We start from the raw sequence: 23,052 nt of genomic DNA on the forward strand, positions 1-23,052 counted from the left end.
AAACCTCGCTCAGCTGACGATCACAACAGGGTTTAAAAACCCCCAGCTGCTGTGTGCAGTGGTAGAAGCAGGAAACACCACACCGAGCACCATCACGAATCACTGGTGAGTTTAAAATCCCCATTTCCTAACAAACGCAAATGAAAATAGCAGCTCATCTATAAGGCTCTATTGTAATTACTCTGTTATTGTTATTATTATTAATTGTAGTTCTAGTAGTAGTCGTGGTGGTGGTATATTATCACCATCTCATCATTATTATTATCATTATTATTTACCCCTTAATGCTTTTGTGGGAGCTTAAGACATCATCAGGTCTGACGATAATGTACAAATTCCAACGGTTCTCAATAACTTATTGAGAACCGTTGGAATTTGTACATTATATATAATAAGTGTTTAAAAAAGGTTCAAATATGGTGCCACCTAATGTTCATATAAAATTTAGCCTTTCTAATGAGTTTTGCTGACATGCACGGAAATGTGTGGGTTTGTGCAGAGTTCTGATTATGCAGAGACTTTATAAACACGAATGTCTAAAATGAGTTGACGCAGAAAAGACGTCCACATCTGGACTATCATCACTTAAACAGACGTCCAAAAGGGGCGTAGACTCAGGTCTTCATGCATCAATGTGTCCCAGGGACCAAACTCAGATGCATATGACAGGACACCGTCCTGTACCAGAGTAGTACCGCTCTGAACAATCGTATATGCGCCTGAATTATGGTTCTGCGTTAAATCGACGCAGAGTCTACGCAGTAGGGTTACGGCGTAGGTTCTGCGTTGGTGTCCAATCAAGTTCAACCTCACCACAAACTCTGTTCACCTTAATTTCATTCATGCAGATTGGTGAAACGGTTCACATATATTTATAACAATTGGAAAAATGAAGCTTTTTTTATTACAACTTATCTAACTTAGCAGAAATATAGCTGTATGTATCAGCAAGAGCTTTTTTTTTGTTTTTTTCCTGATTTTTTCAGGAAATGGTTGAATTCTGATGATTTTTTTTTACCATATTAGAGGGCTTTGCTGTGCAAAATCAGCTCAGAGGTGTCTGTAGCAGTGGCTTTAACTCAGTCATACATTGTTTAATATACCCCAAATTTGATGTGCATGATTGCAGCCCCACTCTAACCTACGGTAAAATATTCAGAAACAGTCGTAGTGCCACGTTAGTAAGAGGAAATATCATGTTTACCTGGGATGAGGCAGAAAAAACAAGTCAAACTTGTTAAAGCAGTTATAGGAGACTAAATTTAAAAAAGAATAAGAAAGTGTTTTGTGACTCGTGAGTGAGTGAGTAAACCTTCTGAAATTCAAGCTTTAGTCGACGGAGCCAATAAATCGATAGAATTGAGTTTCAATCAGAGGACCTTCCGTGGTGGTGTGATGAATTTCAGTGTCTGACATGAAGATTCAACTCACTCCAGTTCTGGCATGAATTGTCCTAGAGGCCTCAGGCGTCCTGTGCAGGATCAGAGTCCTGCTTTGAACATATGCCCATATTTGCTCATACTCATAGCGCCACCTTGTGGTAAAAGGAACTGGCTCGCATTGCCATCTGGATGTGGCTGTGTCTCTCAGAATGATCGGAGATGTGTCAAACATTGCGAGAAACTACTTAAGCAGTTGATGATGCTTGACACAAATAAAGGAAAGTAAACATTTAGGATGATGTGATATTGTTGCGAACTTGGTAACAGGTTGCTGCTTGCTTTTTTGCCTTCTTTCAGCTCTATATTATAATCCACAGCTGGATGAGTGCTGGTCCCCGGTGGCGGTTGGGGGTGCGAGCCTCATATCACTGCATGCAGCTCTTACAATTGCCTGTTTTTTGTTGTTTCAGCTTTCTTATGGTCAAAATGACACAGCTTTAGTGTGTGATTTGGTGTCTGTTTCCCCCCCTAATCTGATCCTAACTCTAACGTGTCATTGACCAGGTGGAAAGTGCAGAATGGCAGATTTTGGACTGTATGGTTATCAGGAGGAGGTGGTTGAAAGGGCGATCGACGGAGAAAACATCATAATTTGGCTGCCAACAGGAGGCGGAAAGACTCGAGCTTCCGTGTATGTGGCCAAAAGACACCTGGAGACCAAAACCAACGCTAAAGTGATGGTTCTGGTCAACAAGGTACAGAAAACAAAACAAAAAAGAACTCCACTTTTGTATATTATTAATACCTGTGTAGTTGAAGTTGACTAAATACAATATTGTTTTAATGCCATTCTCTTTTATAGGTTCACCTTGTCGACCAACATTACACCAAAGAGTTTAAGCCTCACCTGGGTCAGAGTCATAAACTGGTGAAGGTCAGTGGAGACAGTGAGGAGAAGGACTTCTTCGGGTTAGTGGTCCAGAGCAGTGATCTGATCATCTGCACGGCACAGATTTTGTATAATGCTATGATCAACACGGAGGAGGCCAAACACGTGGAGCTCTCAGGTCAGTGCCAGAGATTTTGATTCTTAGTCCTTATTATGGGATGATTGCAAGGCAAACTGACCAGTGATGCTTTCATGCACAGATATTACTCTGCTGATAATCGACGAGTGTCACCACACCCACAAGGAGTCGGTGTACAACCAAATAATGAGATATTATCTGGAGAGGAAGCTGAAGGGAGAGCGACCGTTGCCACAGATTCTGGGTCTCACGGCGTCGCCGGGGACGGGCGGCGCGAAGAGCCTGCAGAACGCCGTGGAGCATGTGCTGCAGGTCAATTCTCATCTTACACGGAGGACAAACGCCTGCTGCAAATGTCTACTCTTTCTTCATCATTGTCTTTTCCCCTTTAACAGATTTGTGCTAACTTGGACTCAGCCATAGTCTCAGCTAAAACCTACGCCCCTGAACTGAAGGAGAAGGTACCCAGACCCATCAAGACCTTTGACATTGTGGAGAAAAGACTCTTGGTAAGTCGGATTCTCTCCCTATGACAAATCGGATAGATTTCTAGAGTTTTCAAAATCGAGACGGAGTAACAAAGAGATAATGTCAGGCGTGTACGCGGTAAAGAAGACAAGTGTTTTGGGAGAAATCTCAATTAGGTTCTAGGAGTGGTCGGCTGTATCAAAATGAATCACACACACACACCTCGCCTTTGCTATAAGATATGAATACATTTATTAGCAAAAAGCAAGCATTTACATAGAAGACATCCACAAAACTGCCAGTTTGCTAGAATAATTTGTCGAGTTATCCCCCGCAGACAGCAGTACACACAAAATTACTCGTTTGCTAGGATAAAGTGTCAAGTTACCCCCCGCAAGTGGCTGAGCAATATTCATCACAGACAACTACAAAGGTTTTTAAGGCCTATCTTACCTCGACAAAGGGACTGGAGAGCCGGGACAGTCCGGTTTGAGTAGGCCAAGGAATAAAAACCGCGCCGGGCGTTCTGACTAACCCACGGCAGACTCTGAAATCTACTTCCGGCCACCGGGTCTTTATACCTTTCCCTCAGCACCTTGCAGAGGGGGGGGGGAAGGCCTATTCGCCCCCCCGTCCGCAAGCTCTCAAACTAAGTTTCGGCTCCCACGGGACCAAAATCCCGTGCGAACCAGGCTCTTTCTCACAGAAAAACAGGCATTTGCTATGATAAACAGCAGGTGCGTGGCTGACTAAAACTAAAGCTGTGTTTTGGGAACCCAGGGCATCTTCAGGACACCAAATTTATTTTTTCTCACTTCAACATGGTTGCCACCCTGCTTTCTTTCAGGATCCATTTGGAGATCACCTGAAGGAGATGATGGAGCTGATCCAAGGGTTCATGGACCTTCCTCCCGACGTCAAACTCAGAGAGTGCGGTACACAGGAATATGAGGCCGATGTGGTAGTTCTAGAGCAGCGAGGTAGGGGCACTTCTGAGCTATTTTGCGGTTGTTCAGTCGATACAGAGACATGACCACAACTGTTGTTGAGACTCACACGAGAAGTGAAGTGATCACGAGTTGACACTCCTGTTATCTGTGTTGTTGCAGGAGTTCGAGAGAACAACAGAGTGCTGGCACAATGTGCGCTCCACCTAAGGCAGTACAACGACGCTCTGCTAATCAATGACACCCTACGAATGATGGATGCCTATGGCTCCCTGGAGGACTTTTACAACACCAAGTTCACCACGGCCATTGATGGGACAGACTTCTTTCTGGTGGGACTTTTTCAAGGTGGGAATCATTGGTTGCCTGACTGCAATTATTATTATTATTATCATTATTATTATTATTATTATTATTATTGTATTATTATGATGATGATTATCATCATCATGGTTACTATAATTATTACTTATTATTGTTATTATTATTATTATTATTATTAGTAGTAGTAGTAGTAGTATTATCATTATTATTATTTTTTAATTATTGTTATTATATCATTATCTTACTATTATTATTGTTATTATTATTATTATTATCATCTTCATCATCAACATTATTATTTATGTATTTATTATTATTATTATTATTATTATTATTATTATTATTATTATTATTATTATCATTATTATTATTTTTTAATTATTGTTATTATTATCATTATCTTACTGTTATTATTGTTATTATCATTATTATCATCATCATCATCAACATTATTATTTATGTATTTATTATTATTATTATTATTATTATTATTATTATTATTATTATTATTATTATTATTATTATTATTATTATTATTATTATTATTATTATTATCATGTCAGGGGATGTAACAATCAGTGTCTTTGTTTCAGAGAACCAGGTGGAGCTGAGGAAACTTGCAGCAGATCCTCGCTTTGAGAACCTGAAGATGGCCAAACTTGAAAGCACTCTGCTGAAGCAGTTCGGCCCCGCCGTCCAGTCAAAGGGGATCCTCTTTTGTAAAACCCGCAAAACTACTCACTGCCTCTCCGACTGGGTCCAGAATAACGATGCCTTGCAATCAGCAGGCATCAAGTCAGCCGTCCTCACTGGGGCTGGCAACGGCATCACGTACATGACACAGGTGTGTCCCAATCTCCTCCAGATCATTCAAACTCAGACTCCCTTTAAAGCCTTTGTGTCAGTTCTCCGTCTTTACTTGCTTTTATCTGCGTATGTTTTTCCTGCAGCACGAGCAGGTGGACACTATTCGCAATTTCCGCAAGGGCACTCTCAACCTCCTGATCTCCACCAGCGTGGCTGAAGAAGGCCTCGACATCCCTGAATGCAACCTGGTGGTGCGCTATGGGCTGCTTACCAATGAGATCGCCCAGCAGCAGGCCAGTGGCCGCGCCCGAGCACGGGAGAGCCAGTATTCAGTGGTCGCCCAGGCGGGGGGCCGGGAGGTCCGCCGAGAGCTACTCAATGAGTGTCTGGAGGAGCTGACAGGGAAAGCGATCACCCGTGTCCAAAGTTTGAGCCCCCAAGACTTCCGCAGAAAGGTAAGAGTGCGATCATTTTATCACACCTTTTTTTTTTTTTTTATAGAGAAGAAGTGTTTACATTTGTGTATGTGAAATTTGCTATACAGAATGAACAGGTTTATAATAAAAGTGATGTCATTTTCTTCATGGACAAAATAAAATATCACACTCCTACAGTCAATTGAGATGTTTATCTTGAACGCACCGTTGCACCTTGGTGTCACTATTCAGCGTCTCTGACGTCATTCTTCCTCATCTTCTAGATAGCAAGGCTGCAAACAGAGGAAATCATCAGAAAGAAAGTTTCAGAGAAACAGAAAGTTGAGAAAAAGAGTAAGTATGCTGCTTCCAGCGTCCAGCTCTTGTGTCGAAACTGTTTCCATCCAGTGGCCTGGGCCAGTGACATTAAACTTCTGGAAAACGCCCACTTCGTCAACATCAACCCGGACTTTGAGTGAGTTCAGAAGTCATGCAAAAGCATACTGTATATAAGAGCATATATAAGAGCAGGTAAAACATCATTCATTTTCATGTGTCTGCAGGAATAACTACAAAGTCGGTGGGCAGGTGATGCTACCGAAGACCTTTGAGGACTGGGAGCCCGGGTGCACCATCAGCTGCAAAAACGGCCAATGCAGCATGGTACGGAGCTCAGCGCTGCCGATCATCAGCGGAGCTGATGGTGTTCATGTTGAACTAAGTGTTGTTTTTGTTTAAATTCACAGAACTGGGGATTTCAAATGAAGTACAAGAAGATTGCCTTGCTGCCAAATCTAGCCATTAAGAACTTTGCCCTGGAGACTCCAGACGGGAGGGTGACGGCGAAGAAGTGGAAGGATGTTCCTTTTATGGTTGAGGACTTCAGCTTTGAGGAGTACTGCCAAAACGTCCTCCATGACTTTCTTGACTAAGACCTGATGGAGCTAAGCCCAAAGGGGCTAAAAAAATAATAATAATGACGCAATCTTTTTAAAGGCACACTTTTTTTTAAAGGGACTGCTTAAAATGAGCAGCTTTGCTTCTGCCCGCGATGGTAACCTCTTTGCATGACACTCCGTTTTACTTCTCTTAGCTTTTTAAAATAAGTTTAATCAAACAGAAATGAAATATATATGCAGTAATATGAGTGTTTGTTTGTCAGAAGATATTGTTTTATGTTTCTCTGGTGATGTCTGTAATTTATGAACTAGAACTAAAGCTGAAATCTTTTTTAAATCTTGAACACATTCCCTGTCGTTTTGTTGTGTTTTTAATCCACTAGGGGGCAGTGTTGGCTAACTAATGACGGCGTGCTGCCTTTCTCACCTGTGATGGCGTTGCATCTAATAAATAGTGTACATACGTCCAGTATGGAAGTTTTATTTATTTATTTTTTCTTATGTTTATGCCAAGAGCTTGTGATGTGAGAGATGTGCTTTAAACATGATGACGGAGACAGGTAAATGTGATGTTTTATACTGAGGAAAATCTTGCGTATAGATCTGTGAGTGAGAGAAGTGTCTCAGGAGCCACAAACACAAGATTAGAGGTGTCTCTGGGCAGATCTTGACGTGTGTTTGGAATTTCTAAGAAGACGAAAATGCAATCACTTAGTAAGACATAAACTTTTCCTCCTGTCTCTTTCTGCTTATATGTAAGTAAATTTGAGCAAAACCAGATTTGAAACCACACTTCCTGCAAAGCTCTACTCTTATAAGGCTGCAAATGTCACACTGAGTTCTGGAAGTGAAATGTTTTGAATATTGCAGTTCAGTTTTACTGCAATCCTGCACCAGCGGATCACTACACAGTAATGTGTTTCATCTTGGATGGTTTAGTACTATCTAAACAATCTACATTGTGAATATATTTAACGTGCTTGCAAACCGGTGTAAAAAAAAAAAAAAAAAAAAGGTTACTGCATTATAAGATGAGTGTTTAGTGTTTTTTGGAGCCTCTACAGCATGATTCCCAGAATACAGATTTCGACAGCTAATCAGAGCTTCATTCAGCCGCTCCCTTTCCAATATTATAGAAGAGACCAGATTTGGCTAAAATAAGCAATTTCCAAAACAAACTTGCATTGTGAAATCAAAACAACTGCCAAGGAAAACAGTAACGAATAGTTGGATGTTGACAGTCACATTGGATGGATTCCTATTTGACCTATAAAATATCTGCAGTTCTCCGAGCACGGCACACTTAGGTCAGCCTCACAGTGCCACATGTGCCGTAATCCTTTCAAATCTGGCAGGGAGCTAGAGTCAGCCACACTGCCCTGGACATAATCAGACTGAAAACCGTTTGTGTTTGGTGTCACGGGTTGTGGAGATGCAGGCTGCAGGGAGGACCTGTGCAGCTCGAGAGCAGGCTCCACAATCACACCTGATTGCTTCCTCTTACTCACTGACTCAACGGGGTCGTGCATCTTAATTGCAATTATTGGTTTCCTGAAATCAAAGCAGGTTGGAGTTAAAGCAATAGGTGATCTTTTTTTTTCTGTTGTCATGCATACGTTTGTGTAAATGCAGAAGATTGTTCTCACAAAACAGACTTTTCTCAAGTACATATTCAACATATGCAAAAGTAAGACAGTGTTTTTTTTAGAGAAGCATTAATAGGAGAAAAAACCACTGTTAGATATGATGCGAGATACAGAACACAAGACCTTTGTCTGTAAACTGGTGTTTTAACATGTTCTGTCATTCGGAGTTTAGCTGATCACCAGATTATTCAGTCATTTTACCAACATAAAAGCCCAAAACAAAGACGAGACACAAGTACGGTATGTATTCTAGATAGTAAATAATGCTCGGCCCAAACTTCTCAATTTTCTTTGGGCTTCTCGGTCACAACACTTGCTGTATCACACATCAAAGCCTGCTGATGAAATTTGGTCCACACCTGACTCATATGACACCTGGCAAAGCCCAAATTAGGCCCGGTTCATCAACTTCGGGACTCATCTGGACCACATTGCATCTGCCAGTGCCGTAATTGATCCATAAAGGGCAGAAGTAGCCCAGATTAGTTGACAGATGGCTGAAAGAGATAACAGGGTTGTTTCACCTGGCGCTGTGCTCCAGGTGAGTGCTCGTAATATAGATGAAATATGAATTAGCGCCTCATTTTTAAATCAGTTTACTTCCATAGGACATATTTTACTTTCACAGCTCCGGGTGTTAACTGCTTGGTGGTTGCCAAGGTAACGAGAGATGGGAACCCTAATGTAGTTGAAACAGTTTAGCACATGCTGATAAATGATCTGAAACTGAGATAAAAACAAAAACAGCAAAAGTTCCTCTGTTTGCAGCGTCGCCAGAGCCAGAAGAGACTTAAATTTATATTTTTTTAACTGTTGATTACTTTGTTTGGTATGAAATACAAATAAAGTTTCATTGACTGATTGAAGTTTGATTATAATTTGGTGAAATTTATTTTATTCCAGTCAAAACCAAGAAAACAACAAATAAAACAACATTTCACAGCAAAGGTATCCATAGTGGATCATAGAGACTTTAGAGATTTTAATGCTGAGGAGTGCTACCTGTTGGTTAGAAGGGCTTTGATATTAAACAAAAAGTGTAATTTATGAATTAATTTATTTGAAGCTTTGTATGGATGATAAAACAATTCAAAAATTGCAAGAAATCATATGGTGTACCTTTAGCAAGTCTGACAGACAGATGCTACCTCCCACCTCAGTCGCTGATAAACAGCACAGGTGCCGTCGGATGGTTTTCACCTCTCACACTGTTCTCTGCCCCACATTTAAAACAACTCTGGCTTTATTATCAGATCGCGAGGAGCGTAAACTTCCGTTAGGGACCAAAACAAAGTCAATTTGAGCAGTTTTGAGTGAGAATGAAATGTGTGTTTGCACTTTAGCACTTAGGACGATTGAGCCACATCAAAAGAAATTGCTATTGCAAACCTCCTGCAAGACTCAAAAATGCCATTAAGCTCCGTGTGGATTGGGTCGCTTCAGGCGAGCTAGGGTTATTTTAAAATTGTGTGTTCTGAACGTGTATTAAAAGGACTGTTTGTGCAGGGATCTCCTTCCAGTCCATCCAGCAGAGGCAGAAGGGTCTCTGTTTCAAACACTTCAAAATCACTTCTATGTGATGTGATGGACGCTGAAAACGTTATTATTAGGGCCCGAGCACTTACAGTGCGAAGGCCCTATTGTATCTGTAGGAGATGTTCTGTTTTTTTTTTTTTTTTTTTGTTTTTTCCGACGAAATGAAGGCCTTTTTTCCCCCTAAACGTGCCCCAAACGTCACCAAATTCTGCACACAAGCCAGGCCTGGCGAAAAATTTGATATTTAATGGTTTGCATTAATGGGCGTGGCCTAATGGCTCAACAGCGCCCCCCGGAAGACTTTGTGCCACAAGCCCCACAATACGATGCACGAAAATCGGTACACACCTGTATCATGGCCCAACTTAAAGAAAAGTCTCTTGGCACCATGGCCGAAACCGAACAGGAAGTCGGCCATTTTGAATTAATCATGTAATTTTGGCGCAATTTATGCCATATCTTCGGCCGCTTCTTCGCCCGAACCATAACGTGCACCCAGGTGTGTTATACATCAAAATGTGCGTCTCGATCCTGCGACGATGGGCATTTACTTTACTTATTTATAGATGCCAAAAAGCGCGCCCACCCTTCATCTGATTGGTCCATATGTGATAGTTCCTACTTTCTGCCATAACTTTTGAATGGTTTGACATAAAGAGTCATGGGTGGTGTCATCGGACTTAGTTTTGAGTCCTTGACTTTTATCGGTGAAACTTGCACGTGCGAGGCCCTGTTCATCGGTGCTTGCAGCTTTAATTATTATTTTTATTACTTTTCACGTAATGGCTTGACTGTAACCACTTATTTGTGTCATATGCAGATTTGTCAGGAAAAACATTGTATTGCCTTCTCAAACATCTGTCGTGTGCCACAATAACAGACGTCTACAAACGTTATCATTTGGTCAAGTTTCCCGCTGTGGTTAGAAGTTCCACCTGTCGAGCCATGTGTCACACTGGTCCCTCACAAAGCCACGCTGCTGTCATCAGTTTTGACTCCAGCACTATTTTCTTCATTCATAGTTCCCCCACACACTCACCTCGGGACATTAGCAGCTACTCGTGCCGCCTGGAAGCCCGCTGTGAAGCTGTCAGCCTTCTCGTCGAGGCGACGGGACGAAACCGTCTCTATTCTCATCCCAACATCGCAGGGTCAGATTACTGCCACTGACGAGCTGCTCGCTGACATTTACATTGTCTTCCGTATGTCGATATCTATATTGTCTTGACCTTATTTATAGTTCACAGCGCTTCTAAAGTGGCTGCCCGCCCTGTGTGAATGCCAGCGAGCACGAGTCAAATGTGTTGGGGGTTATTTGTCATCCTCTGTCCGTCTCTTGACCTTGACCGGCGGCGTTAACCCTGCTGCCATCAATTATTTCACAGCAAATTTAATACAGAACAGCCCTTTGTTCATGTTAATTAGAACTCCCTGACACTTGAAAATGATTGTTTCTGCATTTGAGGCAAAATGAACACGACTGCAGGACATTATAGAATCTTCATGTTGTTCATCTCCGTCTGGAGCGTCCGAGTCAAGAGTCAACCAGAATATTTCATGCTTTATTACGGAGCAGATAAAAGAAGGGCTCCTCTCTGTCCGCCACTTGGTGCTTTGGCTTCCGTCCACCGCTGCGCTCCTTTCCTCTGCCTGCTTGATTATCAGAACCTGCAGGAGCTCCTGCTAGTAAGGTCCTCATCAGGCGCTCATGCACGGCGAGATGATCCACATGTTTCACTTGCATAAGATTTGGTCTAAAAATCCAGAAAAGGCTGGTTTTTATTTAGTTCATGAAACATGATGGCTTCAGATTAGTTCTGTGTATAAAAAATAGTTTTCTCTTCTGTTTAGACAGAAAATTAAATTTGCAATTCCTTTGCAAGTCATTTAAACGTTTAGTGCAGATTAAATTATTATGTGTTTTCACCAACAAATATGCGTAAATCTAGATTTTGAATCCAATATCTCACTCAAAAATATTGTGAGGAAGATAAAAAAAAACAACAAATGTAGAGAACTGCTTTGATGACAGGTGAGGGAGCCACAGTTGGATATAAAAGGAGCATCTAGCAAAGTCTTAGCTGTTCCAAGTACTTGCTGCCAAAATCCTGCAGCTTTCTACATCCCTATTGGTTAATATGATGGAAAGAGCCAGAAATCCAAGTGGCTGGAAACCATTGTTAGACACTCATGATGTCTAACAATGGACATAAGAAAGTTTTGGAAAACCGTTTTCTCTCCTTGTCATCCAGAAATTTAATCTGAGACTGGTTTAAGTGGAAGTCAGACGTCAACTGTGAGCAGAAAGGCTGCAGAGCTCTGGCATCAACATCTAGATTTATCTAAACTGTTCTAATACAATACAGCTGGTTAGTGCCGGCATTAAAAATAACTTTCTTTGTACTTGTGTTTTAAATAAAGGTTCACATTACACAAGTTCCCAACTGAAAGACGAACCTGTCTCCCCTCCACTGATGTCTCCGGTGGTAACGGCAGCTTCTCTGCGCTAATCCCTGTTATTAATCTGTGTCCAGTCTCTTTGACTCATTCAGGTTGGTGAGGATTATTGTGAACTCCAGCAACGGCTCTGTTTGAGTGAGCGTCCCTTTTTTGAATGCCTTTATTTTATTATCTTTTCAAATTGAAGGTTTTTTTTTATCATTACTATTATCTGACTGTAATTGTACCAATCATGGAATAACAAATCAGAATTATGTCAACCAATAAGCCTTTATGGTAAATGTATTTATACATTTAACATTTTAAAGTACTTGTGAGATTGTCACTTATTCACATGGTGCTGTGTCACTAACTGATAATTGTTTAACTCTCCGTGTGCATCTGCGTGATAGATGGTTTTAAATCTGCTCCCCTACAAAGGGGTTTATGGGGAGTTTTCATGGGCGACACAGTTGGACACACAAGAGGAAGTGAACAGGCGGTCCCTGAGGTCACTGCTGAGGGTATCGATTACACCATGAAATCCTCTTTAGTAGGAAGCAGTCAAGGCTCACATCTGCCCGTGCCGTCGTTTCGCATGCCAACTGCAAACATGAGAGAGATGATAAAGGCAAGAAAAACAACAACAGAGTCCAAGTGTTTACCGATTATACGTGACGGATGGAGCGAAAAAATGACATTAAAATGTGGAGCTGGAGAGAAAAGCGGTTCAATAAAAGCCAAAAGAGAGTGAGCAGCGCACGTCCTGGAAATGAAAGCCCTCCCGTGAAGTCAGTCAGTATTTGTAACTTTAACGGGATTTAGGACGAACTGGAAACCCGATGAGATGACAGCAGCGCTGGCAGAGCAGGCCATTCACGTCAGGAGTCGAACCCTTGTTTCTGTGTTCCAGTGTAGCCAGAGATAAACAGGGGGCTCATGGAGCGTAAAAAGATTTCTGCAGATTTATTGGGATCTGGCGCATCGAGGTATTGATCCCTCTGCTCTGTCTGGGATGGGTAAAGCTGAGAGGATGCTGCTGCAAACCTCGCCGAGGTTTTCTTACAGTTTGCTTTGGATCAGTTGCTCTCATTTCCAGTCAGATGGGCTGTAACCGGAGAGCAAGACATTAGTCGATGACTGTGATATACATGTATTTACTGAACTCTTTTTTATGCTTGTTTGTGCCTCATGGTTTTGTCTTTTTTGTGGTTTCTTTTGAGGTTTTGTTAGTTGTTTTGCTCCACTTAGGTTTCTGTCTTGTTAGAGTTGGATTTTCTTGTTGTCACTGAGACAGTGCAGTTACGTGCACATCTAAATCAAGCTATTGGCAACAATCTAGCTAAGGATTAAACTTGAGCTTCAGAGAAATCCAAGTATACATGCGTGAGAAAACCATCGATTAATGAGTGAGGTGCGTTCGACTCCGCGCCACACGCACTTACGTGTTAGCATTCATCCAGTACAATTAGTAAAAAGTGCGAAGGAAGATAACAAAATGCAAAAAAATGGATGCTAATGATGCAGCAGCTCTGTAAATTTCGTACATACTAAGCCTGATCATGTTGCAGGTAAGATGCACACAAAGTCTCCCTCTTCTTCTTCTGGTACCGTTTTATTATTCCCGCTGCCGCGGCTCGTCACTTCCAGAAGGAGGAGTCCCGGGGCAGTCAGTAGCTCGGCTAAGCGTGGTTTGCATATACATGCTGGAATAACTTGAATTACGACCGCATTATCTGGCACTAAAAGATCGATCTCAAGAGCTTCAGTTCAGTTCGACTAAAGCCCGACTAAGGTGTAAACGTGGATTTTAAAAATTCGATATTGGTCGGATTAAGCCAACAATTCCTATGTCTTCTCATCGTTGTCACCTTTGCTTTGTTATCACATTAGCTCCCAGGGTGTGTTTGTACCTCGTCTTTCCCTTTTGCTTTGTTAGTCCGTTTGTTGTCCTCTTGCCCTGCCTGGAGCTTCACTTTTTCAGTTACCCTCAGTTACTTAAGCAGTTTGTTTATTTTTCTAAATAATCTTCAGCATTTTGCGATTCTTTGCTTTCTCATGTTTATTTAATTTCAAAACAAAATTCATTGTAACAATACAGCTTATCTTTATAAAAGCAATCACTTTTCTTAACAGTCCATCCCATTTTTTTTCTTCTGTATGTATACAATGGAGATATAAACATAGTTATTGCTCTTGTGTTTGGGGACGACACACACGTATGTGGCACTGAAACAGAAATACATGGAAAAAGTCTTCAAAAGAGTTTAAATTGTTTTAACACCATTATTATAACCAATGACAGTAACAACAGCAAAAAGGAAACCTGAGCAATTGATCACGCGCGGAGAACTGCAGGTCATGAGCTGAAGCTTTGCCTAATAGAGGTACTACATTTCCTGGTAGCGGGTTTTGACAGATCCATTTAGAAGCAGCTCCATACTTCTGCCGGTGCAACCCGGAGTATAAACGTCTCCATGGTGGCGTGTCATTCACAGGGCCCCTCTTTTCTCTTTGGTGTTCTTGTCATTTAACACATCTGAATATCAAAGTGATCTTAAAATCTCCATATATTGCCACTGGTGTACTGGATCATTGTGTGTGTAGTTTGGAACAATCTGCGGTGATGATGTCACATTCAGCAAACGGCAGGCTACGCAGGTTAACTTTGTTAATAGGCGCCACAGATGGGAGTTTGCAGCCCACAGTCCAATATCCGAGGTGGAGATGTGCTTCTTCAACGTTCACCCCCAAAAAAAAAGAATTATTGCGTTAGCCCAAGTCAAACTGCATCTTCTCAAAGTCGAACTGACAGATTCAGTTGGCATGGTTGTAAAATAAACTCCTCCTTATGTATGTATGTATGTATGCAGCTTTTAACCCAGAAACAATAGAAGCAGCCGATATATAGAGAACAAGAAAGAACTAAAGCGTTAAAAATCTGCGAAATGTGCAGAACTGTTTAGTCTACCATTGTATCCATGGATACAAGTGGCAGAAATGTGTTTCCTCCGCAGGGTGTCCTGCCCCTCTAGAGACGGGGTGAGCCGGAGGAGGTGGCTCGGGTCAGGTAAGATGCCCCAGGATGCTCCAGGTGAGGTTTTCCAGACACATCCAACTAAGAGGAGACCCAGGGAACACCCAGGATGCTGATGTGGAGGGATTATGCTTCTCAAATGGCCTGAAAACATCTTGTGATTCCCCCAGATGAGCTGGAGGAAGTGGCTGGGTAGAGGGAAGTCTGGCTTCCCTGCTTAGGCTACTACACACGACTCCAGATAAGCGGTAAAAGGTGCATGGATGGATGCTTCACAGTATTATATAGGTGCGTTACTAATATTTCTATGGCGTCCTTGTCAGTTTTCCAGATTTGTCCATTTCATTTGCCAGTGATCCCACATTCCTCATGATGATAGGCTGATCCCACATAGAGTAGATGAGATATAGGGTGATGGAAGGAGTGAGTGGTGTCAAGGTGTCAAATATGACGTCCGTCAGGCTTGAGCGTGGTTCTCCAGCTGCTACACTGATGCTAATGCATGTATGCATGCTATAGTATGCTGCAGTCTCTTGAAGTTGCTGTCAGAAACCTGGAACAGTCTGCAGCGTGGGTTGCCTTTGTGTTTGTGTGGCATCATCACTCGCTTCATCATGTTACAAAGACCCACTGATGATCCCCCCTTCATTCCGCCTACGTTCTCCAGCTGTGATTCACAGTAATCCCACAATAGTGCCATATTCAGTCCCTAGTGTGTGCTTTCAAAAAAAAACATGACAGTGTTCTGCAATTTAAAGATTCCTTAAAGGCTCCTTTGTCGCTGCTGGCGTTGGGCTGTGGATGCGGGAGGGAGACACTCCAGCTGGTGGAGGCTTCTTGAGGTTGCTGAGGAGGGAAGCAGGGTTCACTGAGTAGATACTGTCCCAAGTCGAGTGGCACAATTCCCAACAGGGCGAGTCCAGCGGGTCTCTGGCTGTCCAACCACAATCGTTTAAAACCAGGTGGCATCTTTTTTTCTTTTGCTGCATCTTTAGTTTGCATGTCACCTGGCCAGGAATTCTGAGGGCAGACCTAAACACGGTTGTTCCACCAGGCGGTCTCTCACCAGCTCTGCGATGGACCGATTCCATCGTCTGCAGTTTGCAGCCATCCTTGCACACTTGTTCTTCCTTTCTGAAAAAAGCCAATTCACACAGCGCTTATTTTGCACCACTTATTCCCCTGTCACTACATCCCAAGGTGGTGCAGAAGCGTAACAGCTGCAGGAAGAAACGTTATTGCAATTTGCCTCCTTGGTGACGGCACAACAGGACATTAGAAAAGCACTACAGAGGAAGGAGAAGCAAGGTTTTTGATCCTCGGTGGGAAGTAGATGGACTAATTTGACCTAAATATAGCATCAACTATGGGACCATTGTGAGCCTTGTTGACTTTTTGAAGTACTGCGCATACGCTTGTCTGCTTTAGCTGAACTCTGAGAACACACTGAGCGAAATTCATGCAGACTGAATGAGCTCTTTTTTGTTGACATTTCGGCGATATAGAATGACATTTCCTCGTCACCATTTAGCCTACTATTGGTGCAGCCAGTGATTGGTTTACCACTGCATAGCAACATGCAACTGTGGATTAGTTCAGAGGGTCGGGCGGTGCACGGGAAAGTGATGGTAAATGGGCTCTCTGCGAGTCGAAAACTGATGCAAAGTACCATCTACTGAGAACATGTTGCTTCACGTTGCATATTCACTGCGCTCTCTTTTTCAGCATCCCTCAGAAAGTCTATTCGTGTCTTTGGTAGAGCTTGCATTTCATGTGTCTGACCACAAATGTCCAAATGATAGGTTTTCTGTCGCAGGCGAAAAGGGAGCCATGTTTCACAAGATGGAACACAGCAAAACATGCGACTCCTGCCAAGGAGGCGAAACAAAGCAGGCTCATTTCTGCAAAGTGTATTCTTTTGTGCTCATCTGCGGCCTCTTTTTCTTTGTGTACCCTTCAGTTTCCCTCCAGCCGCTGTCCTCCCTTTCAGGGCTCTTGTCAGTCTTTTCCCTTTCAGCAGCTAATGGTCTGTCCTCCTCAGCCAAACAATTAAGACAATTAATTCGATCAAGTTGTTTGAAAGTAATTTTCAGCCACAACAGGAAGGCAGCGACACACTGACAGCGCGACTCAATGTGACTATTGTTAAAAAAAACGAGAACCGAGGTAAATTAGCCTGAAACGATCCAGGATTGTTCAATTTTATTTTGATGTGCACCGTTTTCCTGTTGTTTTCTTTGTCACACCAGACGTTTTTACACTTGGCCGTGTGCTTCTGCTTCTTTTGACTTTTAGTTCCTAGGAAACCTCAGAGAGAGTGGGACATCTGTCAGCAGTGCCCTGCAAGATGATGAGTAGTCCAAATGGTGCTGGATGAGAATTGTGTGCAAATAATTTTTCTTCCCTTTTCTGCTGATGTGAGCTATCAAGCCCCTGATGCAGGCCTTTGATGTGGCACTCCATTGTCTTCCCGGGCTGCAGGAAATTGAAAGGGATGAGCAGGAGAGCATTAGTGAGGAGAAGAAGAGGCGGAGGGACGGGAGTGACACGAAGCCCATCAGGGTGTTTCTGGGACACGACACGCGGAAATGAAATAGCCTTGCATGACCCGGGGGAACTCATTCCCGCACTGTGAGGATGTGAAGCAGAGGAAAAGATTTGTTTTAGAAAACACAACATCAAATACGTGTCTTTGCTGAAAGGACTGGTGGCTACGATCCAGCTGAGCATTTCTGCAGCATCTTTTCAAGCTCATAGATCATCTCCTGATTGCATAAAGGGGTCTTTTCTAATTCAAACAAAACACCTTACAAATAGCAGACTCAGTGTACCTTAAAAGCAGTTTCTTCCAACAGAGTAGAATATAAAATTTAATGGAACTAAATTTGATTTGAAATTCTCGTTGCCTTGAAGATGTAATAAAAATGTCTTTCCTCCGTCATTCCCCTCAACAGCGCTAAGTACTTTCTTTGTTTCTGTCAATGAACACGCATTACCCGTACCCTTTTCTCGTTCCCTTCCTCGCGCTCATGGTGATAACACTACAAACAGTCAATTTCTGCTCTATTGTAAGCCCAGGAAAGTAGAATTAGCATTTTTCAACACCGTTGTTGCACACAGTGCAAATATATTAGAATATTCCAGCCCTGTTTCAAAGCTTGATTTATAAAGTTCGTCCTTGAGCGGGCGCAGGTGCAGACATATAAATCATGCAGCGTTATTCTTCTTAATTTTAGTTGCAAGCCGTGTCATTTTCAAATATTACTTCAGCTCCTAAGAGCAAATGTCAATCGAACATGCAAGGACATTTATCAAGACCAGGCTGAACAATCAGGAGGGAAAACTGATTCGTATTTGCATGACAGTCTGCAAGTGTTTTGAAAGCGACTCAATATTTTCTTCTGTTCTTAATTATAATTTTGCAACTGAAGCTTAATTAATTAATTAATTAAGGTTTGCCAAAATCAACCCAAAAAACTGATTAACTGTTGTGGAATTACTGGGACTTTGTTTTTCCAAAACAGGCCGCCAACTGACTGATGAGCAGTTTCATAGTCATTACTTCCCTGGTTACACTCAAAAAAACAACAAAAGAAGATTAGACATTGCATTAAAAACTTTTAACCGTCCCCAGTTGAACAGACAGATACTTTAGACTTTAGGCACAAGTTTAGTGTTATGAACAGAGGTGTATAATCTAGGTGCCATAAAGTAAAAATCCTGTCCAGCAGTTGTTCCAACCCTCTGAAGAAGCATGTGAAGACAATGCTACAGCAATTTCTGCTGTTTGCAACATGGGAATTGGTTGTTTTTTGCAGAGGTGTTTAATCCAGATGCCATAAAGTAAAAAGCCTGCTGTGTTTCTGGATCAGCCTGTACATTTAGAACAGGTGTTTTCACTAAGGACCTACCATCTACCTGCAGAGGAGCTGGTTTAGTATTTGGTTGGAACAACTGCTGGACAGGATTTTTACTTTATGGCGCCTGGATTATACAACTCTGGTTATGAAAAGAGAAGAGTAGGAAAAGAAAGACTCTTGATCTAATGGACATCACTGCATTTGCCAGCATGACAGAAGGAGTATTAGGACATGAGCCCGGAGAGTCTCGTGTCCAGGAGTAACTGAAACCACCAGCCTGTGACATCACACCTGGCCAGTCTCAAGTTTTGTCTCAATATTTTTGTTATAAGTCAGTTTTAATCAAAAGCATGATATTTTCCTTCCTTATTTATTAGAACCGGTCTTGGTGCGTGGATACGACCAGATGGTAAAAGTTAAAAAACAGACTTTGCCTTGTTTCACACTCCGCTTTGTCCTTGAGCGTGCACTTTTTTCACCTTTATTGTGGCAAAATGCAACATGGACATGTTCTCCTGTACTGGACCAGCAGGTCGGTTAGATCCTAGAGAATCCTTTGCTATGATATCATGATGATGAGCCAGTTGATTTAAACCAAAAAGGATGAATCGCACCACATATTAAGCTATTATTAATTTACATCTTGCCCCTTTAGTTTTCTATGGGAGCTACTGTGGTCGCCTGCGTGTGGAGGGACTGACGGATCAAGGGTTCTGACTGCTACCCCATCACTCCCCCTCCAGTTGTGGTGTTTTATTTTCGTTGAGGTATTGCTGTGTCCTGTGTTTACCACAGAGAGCAATGAGCGCTCTGTCACAGTCAATCTGCTCCTGCTGTTTGCACTCACGGGCGGGTCCAGCAGTTGCTAACAGAATCTTTTTACTGCATTTTTTTTTTTCATATATTGACTAATATTAAGAGGTTCCTGGTGCCTTTCTGGGAAATATTTTGATCCATTTATCAAGTATGATTTTTAGTTCTTTCATTTTCACCACCCCCTTACGTCTGTACACGTGCTGCAGATAAAGCTGATTGGGTTTGAGTAGCAACTGGGCCAGACCGATGAAGTTACCTCTACACCTTCCTCTCATCTTTGCAACAGCAAATTAACCAAAACATACAGGAATGTTCTTAAATAAGTGATATTCTGTTCTTAAAAAAAACAAACACAACAAAAGAAACAAGACAAAAAGAAAACAGTCATTTCATTAAGATTTTCCTGCAGTCATAATGAAATGCCTGTGACATGCTTAGGTCACAATCACCACAGAGAAAAAGTACTACAGCTCCATTTCAATATGTTTTTTTTTTTTTTTTGTTAAAAGCCAAATAGCAGCAGGATAAAATTAAGTGAAGTGACCCACTTTTGTCCCCACACGATACCATTTTTTTTTTTTTTTAAAGGTGTCATTGCAGTTTTTGCTCAAATCACTTTCCTGAAAACAGTGAATGAAGCATGACGTAAACTTGGGTGGAGAATCTTTCTACCCAGAGCTAGGCCTGTGATGTCACAGTTCTCTAAGTGATGTATCTTCACGTCCACGTTGCTTAAACTACCTGACAAGGTTGCATTATGTTCTCAATAACAGAAAAAAAAGGCAGTCACCTCGCCGTGGAAAAAGTGAGAATTTTTGTGAAAAAACCTTGAAACCTTTTTTGTGATTTACAGACATGAAAACATTAGCACGCCTGCTTTTAGTCCTGTTTTTGTGTATAAAACCATAGATGGATTCACACTGAAGCCTTGCATGCGTCTGCGTTCGTCACCGCGGACTTTGATTTGGGGGATGTCATCTGATCCTAAAAGGAATTGTGGGCTGCATGTGCCAGCCAATCAAGTCGCAGCTACAGCCTAGCAAATGAACATGACACAGGGGTGGGGGGAACTCCATCACTGTCAACCGTGAAATTCTCCCCTCTACCTGAAGCTTCTGACGAACAGAATGCTCTTGAACACGGTTGGCAGATCGCCTATAATAAGAAGCAGAGATGATCCCAGGCCATGACGACGGTGTCGTCAGGACCGTTACCCCAAACTCCGACCCTACAGGCCTCAAAACAAGACTGAACAAGGGTTTCTATCCTTTTCTGTACTCAGCACGACTGAGGTTTGCAAATCTGCATCTGAATGGAGAGCAAGACAGGAACAATGTGCCATGGACAGATGAGACCGAAGCAGTTATTTGCCCTCGGTGGAGCTATTTGCCCTCCGTGCTCAGTTCTGTCATCACCCCCACTGTCAATCAGGGTGTACAGTCTTGTTTCATTATCCAAAACCAACAGCCAATCCTGGCGGCTGAGCTTCTCCCATCTACATTATGTGAACGTAGAGTAAGAAGTAATTGAGTACAGTGAACAATGGCAGCAGTCACTCCCTTATGCCCCCCCACCCCACCCCTGCAGTGTTCAGGTAGCAGAGTGGGAGGTGGGACGCGCAACGTGTAACATGGCAGGTCATACACGGGAAAGTGGGTTTGCTCTGGCGGGAAATGGCTATTTACGTAGCTGGAAATGGAGTGTGCCTTTCTGACATTTTCATAGCCCTGCAGGCAAACGTAACCTTCAGTGGAAAACAGAACGATTAAAGAAATGGGAAAGAGAGAGGCAGCAGCAGAGGTGGGGCAGAAATCGGGGGGGAAGTTATTGCATGTGAGAGTTAAAAATGCCTGGGAACTGAATTCTGCTAAAAGGGGAAGCGAGAGGGGAATAAATATGGCCAGAAATAGACAAAAACTCTTTGGAGGTCACAGGAAGGTATTAAAGGAGAATTCAGATGTTTAGAGTAAAAAAAACATGGCAGTTAATACAGGACAAAGCTCACTTGAGTCCCTTCATAGTTCAGCTTTTACTCCACAATTTAGTTTTTAAGTGCTATGCTTGCAAATATTGTGATGATGATACCATCCAGAGCAAGTTTCAAACTCTTGAATGATATGATATAGTGCAGCGGTCGGCAACCCAAAATGTTGAAAGAGCCGTATTGGACCAAAAACACAAAAAACAAATATGTCTGGAGCCGCAAAAAATGAAAAGTCTTGTATCAGCCTTAGAATGAAGGCAAATGGCGAAAGGCGAAATCAAAATGTTGAGAAAAAAGTCGAAATGTTGAGGAAATAGTCAGAATTTCGTGAAAATACTCGAATTGACGAGAAAAAAGTCGAAATGTCGAAAAAAAAGTCAAAATTTCGAGAGAAAAGTTGAAATGTCGAGATTAATGTTGAAGTACAATCTTGAGAAAAAAGTCGAAATGTTGAGCAAAATGTCGAAATGTCGAGAAAAAAGTCGAAATGTCGAGATTAAAAAGGAAAGGAAAAAGGAAGAAAAAACAGAGAAAATGGAGAAAAAAAAGAAAAAAAGAAGAAAGGGAAAAAAAAAATTAAAAAAGAAGAAAAAAAGGAAAAAAAAAGGTCAAACATTTTTGAAAAATTATCCAGGGAGCCACTAGGGCGGCCCTTAAGAGCCGCATGCGGCTCTGGAGCCGCGAGTTGCCAACCCCTGATATAGTGCAACCGAATGCAGGTCCTGAGGTTTCCTCACGGAGCTCTGTGGAATAACGCTTTCCTCCCCTTTACAAGCATCTGTATCTCCCACCCTCGTGGAAAAAGGGAGTTGTCCCTGTCAATACTGTAAAACTAACTTTCTTTTGAGCAAACGTAACATGCCCTCTGAACATATGGGTTCGTTCAGGTTTTCTCTGCTTCCAAAATACACAGAGCACATTCTACCTGCATGCTTTGCTCCATTGAGGCTGATCATATTCAGCCTAAATGACAAACCTGGTCGCCACCAATGTGCTGGCATCTTGGGAGTTTGATGAGTTGGAAAATGTGGCCCCAGGATGCCATCTATACTACGTTAAGCACTTTGTAATATTGTTTAGAAAAGTACGTAGATATAGATTATTATTATTATTATTATTATTATTATTATTATTATTATTATTATTATTATTATTATTATTATTATTATTACTGGTCCATTGATCTTGAGAACCAGCTCCTCCATGAAGTAAAGAGGGGTGGTGCTGGTCAAGGCAGTGACTGACTGATCCATTATTTGATTTAAGAAGAAAAATAAGAAAGTCCTACTGTTTTCTATTTTGAAAATTAAATGTTTGCATTTTGCAGCATCCTTCTTGGGTGGAGTTAAAACAACATGCCTATGATGCAGGATGAGAAAGAAGCAAAGGCCATCCAGAGAGAAGCGAGGGCCCACAGCTTTATGTTTTAGAAGATTCAGCTGAACGTGTTGTACAAATTAATT

General features: G+C 42.0%; 1 protein-coding gene across 1 annotated transcript; it reads left to right on the top strand.

Moving 5' to 3' along the window:
* On the top strand, window positions 1-6,708 carry dhx58 (DEXH (Asp-Glu-X-His) box polypeptide 58). The gene is made up of 12 exons (XM_061712737.1): window positions 1-105; window positions 1,947-2,137; window positions 2,245-2,449; window positions 2,532-2,722; window positions 2,806-2,919; window positions 3,726-3,858; window positions 3,988-4,173; window positions 4,743-4,993; window positions 5,100-5,411; window positions 5,657-5,847; window positions 5,936-6,035; window positions 6,119-6,708. Exons 2-12 carry the CDS (start codon window positions 1,961-1,963, stop codon window positions 6,302-6,304), a joined length of 2,046 nt encoding a protein of 681 aa, XP_061568721.1. The 5' UTR covers window positions 1-105; window positions 1,947-1,960; the 3' UTR covers window positions 6,305-6,708.
* Window positions 6,709-23,052: the final 16,344 nt, after the last annotated feature.

This window comes from Cololabis saira, chromosome 21 (genome assembly GCF_033807715.1).
Source record: "Cololabis saira isolate AMF1-May2022 chromosome 21, fColSai1.1, whole genome shotgun sequence".
NCBI classification, from domain to species: domain Eukaryota; kingdom Metazoa; phylum Chordata; class Actinopteri; order Beloniformes; family Belonidae; genus Cololabis; species Cololabis saira.